At 46.8% G+C, this 9,864-nt stretch overlaps 1 protein-coding gene across 1 annotated transcript in view; it reads left to right on the top strand.

Moving 5' to 3' along the window:
• Positions 1 to 9,024, top strand: part of CLIC5 (chloride intracellular channel 5) — a 100,036-nt gene extending 91,012 nt beyond the window's left edge. The window contains exon 6 of the mRNA XM_046641114.1: positions 4,250 to 9,024. Coding sequence (XP_046497070.1) covers positions 4,250 to 4,417 — 168 coding nt within the window. The 3' untranslated portion in view covers positions 4,418 to 9,024. The remainder of the gene's footprint in view (positions 1 to 4,249) is intronic.
• Positions 9,025 to 9,864: the final 840 nt, after the last annotated feature.

Consider the following 9,864-nt stretch of genomic DNA (forward strand, 5'->3'; position numbering starts at 1 on the left):
CTCTCTTACTCAAACATGTACTGATGACCCACTCAAAAATCGCTTGTTGAATAAGGAGAACCAAGAGATCTCCCAGGCCCTGTGCTCATCCTATGATTCCTCCAGTTCCTTCCAGTCCTAACTGACTAAGTTACGCACTGTTCTTGGATGAAATTCAGTGAGTTGGTCACTCGGAGAAGCTGAGGATCAGAGGGAGCATGGTCTGCGAGGGGATGAAGGCGGGGCCTCGCCTCCTGTCTCCTTGGATTTCTGCTGATCCAGCTTATCAGATCCCAGAGACCTGGCAAACCTCTGCAGAGCAGAAAGAGCCAAGGGGAAGCCAAGTCAGGCCTCCAGTTTGGCGTCTGACGCCAAAACTTAATCTGGGCTGTGGGAGCTAACTGTTTTCATATGAAAGAATAAATTCAGAACATGAGCATGGAAGTTCCTGCAAACGTCACAGCTCTGTGTGCGCATCCTCGCTCGGTCTCTCTCTCTCTCTTCTGGCTTTCTTTCAGATTCATCTTCACCGTGGAAGCGGAGTTGCTCTGGCCCAGGCACTCATTGAGAGCCTGGTTTGAACTTTCATTGTCTGGCTCCCTTCTAGTTCTCATCTCCCCACATCAAGCCAACTGTGAGCAAACAACAGGCTCTGCCGCCCAGGCTCAGGGAGGCAGATCCGGGCAGGGAGGGCTGTGGTGAGCTTTCTAGCCGCCACTGGGACCCTCGCCTAGTGCAGTGACCTGTTCAGCCCCTGAAGCAAACGGGAAGGGAGGTATAAATATAAACACAAACATATATTCATAAATTGCATTTCTGTTGTTTTAAGGCTCATATTACATCCTTTAAAAACTTGAAAATAAATCCCAGCGTGGAGAGACTTGAGGCTGCTTTATCAGTTTGTAATCCACCGCTCCTGCCTGGATTTGCTCTGTAGCCAAGACGGCCTCTGCTCAAATGCTCTTGGGAAAACTCAGGGGACCCTCATGATACAGCGAACAGAGGAGACCCGGCAGGGTTTGTTGGCCCCAGCACTCGCTTGTGGCGAGTGCTCTGCTTAAGGACTCTTTCCATTCCCTTTGCTTCTTAGCCACATTGAAGGCAGACAGAACATTGTGGGGGTGGCTCCTTTGGTGACCACATCAAACCAGTTATTTTAATGGAGATAACTTAATATAAAGAAGTACTAAGTCCTGAAGAACTAGCAAGGCAGAATGCACCATGAGGTTCCACATTCAGGAGGCAGCTACTACCCCTCGGGCAAGGGAGGCAAAGGGAAGAGGTTGGAATCATCAAAACTTAGAAACACACATGAGGGGTCCCACAGAGCTGAACTGTGGACTCCTGAGGTGGGGTGCTGCTCAGCTGGCACTGGGGACCATGTTCGCTGGGACCCAGCCTCTGCAGTGGGCTCACTGTTGCGTGCTGGCCTCTCTGAGCCAGGGTGATGACGCTGGTTCTTTGAGTCTAGGCAAAACGACAAACTGGATTCAGTTGCTGCTGCTGGAACAAAGGGGACTCTGGCAGGAACAGGAAGTGGACAGGAAGGGGCACGTGCCTCCACCTTCCTCCAGCCCTGCAGGCTCTCTCTAGCGCCCCCTCTTGGCAGAGCCTAATAGGGAGTCGCTGGCAAAGCAGAGGTGTGGTTTGCCCAGTCCCAGTCCAAGCATCACAAAGTAACAAATACAAGGGTAGGTTTGGAGATAAGCAACTGGCACAGGAGGATGCTGAGTAGAGCTCTTCCTTTATCATTTACAGAGGGCTGAGTGGCAAAGTGGAAAGAACTGTGGGTTAGGAAACTGGGACTGTAATAAATATTAATGATTACTCAGTAGATATTGGTTGAATTTGTTGTTTTCTGGTGTCACATTGTGTAAGCCACTACAACTCTGTGGCTTCAGTTTGCTCATTGCTAAGGACCTTCAATCTTTAAAATTAAGTGATTTTTTCTTAAAGCCACATAATTTTTAGGTATGCTTTTTTTTTTTTTTTTTTTGGTGAGGAAGACGTTAGCCCTGAGCTAACGTCTGTTGCCAGTTTTCCTCTCTCTTTTTTTTTTCTCTCCAAAGCCCCAGCACATAGTTGTATATCCTAGTTACATGTCCTTCTAGGTCTTCTATGTGGGTCACCACAGCATGGCTTGATGACTGATGTGTAGGTCTGCTCCCAGGATCCGAACCAGTGAACCCTGGGCCACCGAAGCAGAGTGTGCAAACTTAACCACTCGGCCACGGGGCCGGCCCCAAGAGATTTAATTACATTTGACACTAGATGCACTTTGTCTGGTGTTAAGATAACTGAAGATGGCAAAGATTAAATACAACTGTTTACTGGATCTCTACTTATTTAACCTCTCTTTGCCTGACTTTTCTCATCTGTAAAATGGCAATATAATTCACTCCTCCTTGTAGAGTTATTGAGAAATTTAAGTAGCTTGCACAGTGCTTAAAGCAGTGCTGGAGCAGAGCCCAGAGTCGAGAAACGTTTGCTGTCGTCGTCACCCTTGTCAACAGCATGATTGGGCTGATGGAGGGGTGCGGCAGTGAAGAAGCTGCACTTCCTGTCCTGATGCTGCTCACAAGCTGAGGGAGAGGAGAGGAGACAGGAATAGTGACTGGGATTTGGGATCGCGTGGCTCTTAGTGTTGGGACAGGAGCTCAGGCTGATGGAGGAGAGCGAGGCGGAAATGCATCCTCCCTCCAGTGTGGTCGCATCCGTGAGACGGAGCTTCTCACGCAATAAGTCGTGGTCGTCTGTCACTCAGCACCGCTTTCCAGGGAACCCTGCACATCACTGGCCCGAAAACGAAGCTGAAAGCCTAGGGAGGCTGATCTGAGGGCTCCCTGAGTAGGAGGATCCCAGGGCCCGTGATCTGGAGGCCTCTCTACACAGCAAGCAAGTCAGTGCTTTAGGAGAGAGGCTGCTTGTTGCTATCCCCACCCCGGCCCCCGGGGGGTTAGAGGCAAGACCCGCTAATGTGCAGGGCCTAGCACGCGGGGAAAAGAAAGGGAGCCTGTGGGACAAAAGCACTCAGTTTCCCGACAGTGATGGCAGAGCGTTAAACCAGCAGCAGGGCCCTTCTGTGTGCGAGGCCCCGTGTGACCGCACAGCTCACACATCTGTGAAACCCTCCCTGGTAAAGAGACCTGATTAAAGAGCCCGCCCCACCCCTACCTGTGAAGGAATGCATGCAAATGGGCGAAAGGGGGGTCGCAATGAATTATAATAATAGGTCATATTTCTTGAGCACTTATTATGAGCCAGCCACGCCTCTAAGTATTTTATGTGTTTTAAATAATTTATTACTCCAAGGTAGGTCTTGTTATTACCTCCATTTTAGACATAAAGAAATTGGGGCTCCAAGAGGTTAAGTAACTACTCCAAGGTCACACAGCTGTTAAGTAGCAGAGTCAGGACTGCAGACCCAGTCAGCTGGGATGGAAAGCCCATGCTTTCACCCACCACACTACTGTTTCTCTCAACACAAATGCCACTTCCCCTTAACACCCAAGTCCACAGCCCCCAAGTGTGGCAAACTACAGAGAGAAAGAAACCACTATTTGTTTACTCCCACTTCATACCCTGAAGCTGCACATCCACTCCAACATCTAACTTACTTTTTATGCTTTGTATTCCCTTCTCTAAATAAGGATGCTTACATAAAACAAAGTGGATAAGGGAAAAAAGAAAAAAAATGGTCTGTAAGTCTGTCAGACATAACCACTGGTAAGATATTGGTAATGTACACTTCTAGTCAGCATACCTATTTCTCCAAATGCGTTACACGGAACTTTAAACTTCACGCTCTATCTTGAAGAGTTTTCCAGATCGCAGGCATTTCCTCTGCAGCATCATTTTTAATTGTTCTCCAGCATGTCCTTGTACTGATGTATGAGAATGTATTTATCCGTTCGCGTGTTGTTGGACATTTGTGTCGTGTATCATTTTTTGCTATTCCGAATAGTCCTGTGATCAGATATGTATAGTTAAATCTTTGTGTGCGTCCATGACTATTTCCTTAGGAAAAATCCCCCCAGAAGCAGAATCACCAGGTCAAATGGCAAATTATATTTGTTTAAGAAATATGAAATAAAAGAAGATACAAAGAAGGCAGCACTGCCCCCTTGCATTATAGTCATTTTGCTGATGGTCCCTTGAGATGCAGGGAGGGGTTTGCCCTCTGTGCCCACCCTGGGTGGCACCGCTAACACCTTCCCAATGATTGGTTTCATGCCTTCACACCATCTCCGTTCTGCCATCTCTGTTGCAGATTGTGGCCAAGAAATACCGGAACTATGACTTCCCGGCTGAGATGACAGGCCTGTGGCGGTACCTCAAGAATGCCTACGCCCGGGACGAGTTCACCAACACCTGTGCAGCGGACACAGAGATCGAGCTGGCCTACGCAGACGTCGCCAAGCGCCTCAGCCGATCCTGAGCTGGCCATCTTGCCATCACTGCTCCAGAAGGACTCAGCTTCTCCCAAAGGACTCCTCTTCCGCATTGCCTCGGGAAACGTTTTTTCATCAGGTCACATCTTGCGGGCATCATCAAAACTCCAGGCTGCTGTTTTTTATGACTGTCAGCGCCAACCCCACCTGCTCATGTGGGAATCTGCAAGCAGGAATGATAGAAATAGTCAAGCTCTCAGCCTTTGGGCCTGGTCTGGGTTCAGCGTATTTGGGGGCAGTGTTGAAGAATTCAGGTGTGGCATTGTCACTGTCCCCTTCTGCCAATATCAGACTATCTCCTCAGATGTGTTAGGAACATGCAAAGTGTCCTCTTCCTCCTCTTTGTCACTTGAAGGCCAAGGCCAAATGCCATCTTAGTTCTCATTAGACCGAGATCCACCGCTCTTAGGCATGACAGAGAGTGAATGGAGAAGACTGAGCAGGCTGTGGATTGGGTGTCTGGCAGGCACCCCTTCAGCCACTCACTAATTTCTGACACTCTTGTCACCTTGGGCACTGAAGGCCAGATGGGAAAAGCACTTCAGACACAGCCTCGGTTTGCGGCTGTGCTGTGAATGCTTCAAGGCCACGGCACCCCTGGCCCACGCTGACCTCTGCTTTCATGCTATCCGGGCCTTGCCAGGAAAAGAAGTCGGCATGCACTTCAAACTGGGGTGACTGGGAAGGGAGGGTTGGGGAGCAGTGTCGATGCCAAAAGACCCACAGGGGTCCATCAGCCATGGAGTTTGCTTGCGTAGGGTAGTTGTTTCCTTGGAGACTGCACGCCTGGGTTTGACTGTGTTTATCCGCGAGTGCATTTGGGTCTGTGAGAAAGGGGATGGGGGCGGTGGAGGAATGAGTGAAGATAAGTTCTTCACGTGGCTCAGCGTTCCCTGGAAATCTTTTAGAGAGGTCTTCTCTCTCATGATCTAACTTGAGTCTTCAACTGATGATGCATCTAACTACTAGCCTTAGAGCAAAAATGCAAGAATTGGCCAAAAATGACTTTCCAGTCTCTTCAAGTTGTTTCTGGATCTGGGTCTGCCAGCTGGGTGCTCTCGGGCAGCCGCTCGTGGGTGCAAGATCCATTTAGGAGGTGGCATGATCATGGAACACCTTAGGAAGAAAGTCCATGGGCCTTTCTGACTGGGAAACCATGTGGTTTGAACTCAAAGAAAAATAGATGCCCACCTGGGTTCGTTTTCCTACCATCTGACTCAACTGCCAGATGAAAACAAGGAAACTTTTTTTAACTAATATTTCACTCCTTAGACGTTCTCCTTGAGTTTCACCTCCTTAAACGCTTACCCGACTTGAGCGGGGGGACCTGTGCAGCGGAAACTAAGAAAAATGAACTAATCATTGGCTCCCTCTCCCAGCGAACGCCCTTGAGAAAATCCACCCGCCACAGCCGCAGCCCCTCACCTTCGACATCCTCCTTCTGTGCTGCCCGCTGCTCCAGGGGGAGGCTCCCAAGTGCCCAAAGCCCCAAGACGTGGCTCATAGCTCAGCGAGGGCAGGACAGCACTGTCCTTTCCATAGAAACATCAATAAATTCTAACCCCAGCCACCCCGAGACCTACCTGCATCCAGGGATCTCTGAAGAAAAAAAGTGACCCATTGATCAGAGCAGAGGGGAGGAAGCAGGCGTCTCCTGTAACCCATGGAGGAAGAGGACATTTCCCAGTAGGACACTTTATAAGCCAGCCGGAGAGCTTTGCAAATGCAGAAGGAGTTGATTCATTTCCACTTCTAAATAAACCTTTCCACAACTCCCTGGAAACTTAGTCCCTGGAGATGTTTAAAAAGGAGAACTGGTGAGGAAACAGTCCTTTTTCTGTAGGGAAAAGCCCCAAGCTGGCCTCCTGGGAGATGAAAACTTGAATGATCCCAAAGGCCTTTTAATTAGTGCGAAATCCTCTTGTCCTCCCAGGAAATCCTGCCCCGGACCTAACGGCACAGGCTCGATGACCTAGGAAGCAGTTGACTTTCCTGAGACCCACAGGGACGCTGTTCTCAAAGCACTTCCGTGTTGCACAGCCCGAACGACAGAGAAAACAGAAGGACTCCGGGGAGAACGGCTGCCCCAGAGAAGTTATGGGACGCTAATGACTCGGATTTGATATTCAGAATTCAGCAGTTGGCAAGTCTTTACCAAGTATTTAAAACCAAACAAGCCAAACCAAATCAATATTGTTGTTTCTAGATATTCCTTCTGTGGTTGAGTTAGTTTTACATCACTAACAATATTCTGGCACTGGCGGAGGCAGTTATGTGATCAGTTGTAAGCATTTAAAGGAGGGCATGGAGCTACAGATAGAAGGCACTTCTGTGGACTTCATTCAGGAATATCTTTTTGTTTCAACAGTAGATTATCATATAATGCAACGGACTATTGACTTAGAGCTTTAGTGTCTGATGGCCAGATTATCAGAGTACTTTTAAATAACAGTAATATAACCTTCTGATTATTTTTTTTAAAGGAGATTTTCTTCTAGGTCCTTCAGCCTCCCTTGGTTTTGGCCATAACCTTGTCATAAACAGAGCAACTCGTCTCCTGGCAACAGTGTGATGAGGTCCTTAGTTGTCCCCAGAACCCACCCACTCAAGGAGCACTGAAGGTCTGCGGTTTGCACTCCATACCCCAGAGTTAGAAGACAGGGGGTAACCCTTGTCCCTGGTCTTGAGTGAATATTGACGCCTCAAAGAGCATTTCAGTGGCACTGAAAGGGGATTTATTTGGGTTGAGATCCTGTTTTCTTTTGGATTTATTTCTCTCCCTTGACTGTCACGTCACTATTTTTTATGGGGCAGTGTAGCGGGAGGAAGGCGGAGGCAGAGCAACGTCAGGATGACTGTGTTGAATTTACCCATCTACGCGGTACTGCCTCCCTCTCAGCTCGGCCCACAGAGAAGGTGTGGGATAAGATTTTAACAACTACAGAAGATGAGCTGGAGAAGTAAAATCTTGACTGTTCCAGAGCATATCCTTCTATTTTGTGCCTCATATCCTGACAGAGGGAGTCAAATGCCTGACAATTCAGAATCACAGGCATGAGGATGACTATCTTATTTTAAACAAAGGGGTATAGCTGCCTGGCACCAAACTAATGAGCTGAAAAGTGAAAAAACACACTCCATCAGTTTATTTGGCCACACAGTCTCAGACTAGTTTCAGCTTCCCAGGAAATGCCGCTGTCCTCGGTCTTCACTTCTGCTGGTGGAGCCAGCGAGGATCTTGATCTTTTCATCAGAAAAAGGCTCTGTCAAGAGTGAGGTTTCGTGGGCTGCATTTCCTAGCGTTTGTCAAATGAAACAACAGAAGCTCTTCACGGCACTGTGCCCACTGGCCACTCTACAGACAGACAATACCACGCACCTTAGAACTGCCCCAAAATGGATCACAGCCTGGAATAGACCCCGAAGATCTAGGAGTCCCAGGAATCAGCAAGACCTGGACAAACAGAATTAAAAGGGAGGTAGAGTCAGGAAGGTACAGGTCTCTCTAGTAAGAGTTTTCCATCATGAGAAACCTGTGAGAGCCTGTGTCTAAAATTAAACTGGACTAGTGACAGCAGACCTCCAGTGGGCACTCCATGACTTACCTCTCTTCCCACTAGCCAGGAGCCATTTCAATAGCGGAGTGAATCAAGATGCTGGTGTCTCCCTCCTTGGAAAGATGAAGCATTAGCTCATGGTTAAAGCTGAGTTCATGATTCCCAAGGGATCACTTCCTTATTTTTTTATATGACATTAAAAAGAATCTTAAGCATTAGAGAAAGAAGTGTGCATGTGAAGCATCCTGATTCCGATGTTAGGGAAACAGACAGGGGTCACATCATTGGCCTTGGGGCCCTGTGTGTACACAAGGCTCATTGTCTTTTGTCCAATGCTCTTTAGCATTCAAACCAAACAACAGGGCCCTCCTCCTGATTGCATATTCCTCTCCCTTTGTCAATATTCTTCTCCCAGCTTAGTTTCAGGATATTTTATTTCAGAATTAGGTATGATCCAAAGTGTGTAGAATTTTGTTTAATATTACTTAAAGAAGTAGATCCAATGCTCCCCTCGTCAACCAAAAATAAGATGAAATATTGCCTCATATAGGGTTTGGCCTAATCTGTGTTTCTATAAAAGCAATCTGTTTTTTGGCATAACATAGTTTCAAGGATCCACTTATCTAAGGTATTCTATGTAGAGTTAGAGATTTCACAAGATTGACTATGCATTTATTTAAAAGATAAAATATCCAGCTGATGTTTGAATTTGTCTTTTACTGACTACCTGGTTGTTCCATTTTATAAGCTGGGAAGTGAACTAATTTAGCAAAAGATGCCTAGCTTTTACAAAAGAACAAACATTTTATTTTATAAAGACACTCCAAATGGTGGTTACTTGATTTTCTCAAGACCTTTAACTGTGGTGATAAAATAACAGGACTTGCTTTCAAGCCTTAATAAATGTAAATTGTCTTTTAATGAAGAGAATGCTGAGTGTTTTCACATGAATCTGAACCAGTTATAAATTTGTTTCCCAGTCTTGATTGATATTGACTGATTCAAATAAAGTTGGTTTATTTTCAAATATTACAAAAGTGATCATCAGATTTCTTATTTGACGTGGGGATTTCCTATGCTGTTTTAAATGACGTGTGAAATAGCTCTTTTTTTTCCAAATAAAGGGTATGCTGTTCTCCCATCATAAAAGAAAATACGTTCATCCTTAAAAATTGAAAGCAAAGAAAAAGAAAAAGAGGAAGAAGAAGAGAAGGAAAAGCAAAAACCTTGTGACCCAGCCATCCAAAACTAATTTCTATGTTAGCAAGGCTAAATTCTATCATAGTGCATGAGCTAGGCAAAAAAATATGTCGATGCTCCTTCATGTTCTCATTTCAATTTCCTATCTATATGGCCATTCCTGAGGTAGGCCAACAGTGACATTCCAAGTGTGATTGAAGGAGTACCTTAAAATACTGGTCTACCTACACCCAGTGGTCTCTCTCGGCCCTTGCTCTATCAGCATTCCCTCGCTTAGCACCGCATCATTGACTCTGGATTAAGGTCCCCAGAGTCCTCAGTAAGTTTTACCTGAGGTCAACATAACACCTGACAAGGACCTCTGTGAGCATTCACATTGCTAAAAGGTGCAAAGGTCTTCATGCTTTCCTGTGTCCTCCATGCTCTATCAGAGCATCTTCTCATTATCTTGGAAGGGATGAGACACCTGACTCAGATGGGGAAGGCAGCCTGTTGCTCAGAGCACGTGTAGGAGACGCTGTTGATGGTCATCTCTCCATTCCAACCACCCCCATCTTCCTCTGGCTGAGTTCTGATTGGGTCAGGACACTCTGCCTCCCCACTCCTCCCTACTCTCCACCCTCTCGCTCCCTCCCTTCCATCACTCTCTCCTCACCTTCCACTCCCTCCCCACCCTC

Source organism: Equus quagga, chromosome 15, assembly GCF_021613505.1.
Source record: "Equus quagga isolate Etosha38 chromosome 15, UCLA_HA_Equagga_1.0, whole genome shotgun sequence".
Lineage (NCBI taxonomy): Eukaryota > Metazoa > Chordata > Mammalia > Perissodactyla > Equidae > Equus > Equus quagga.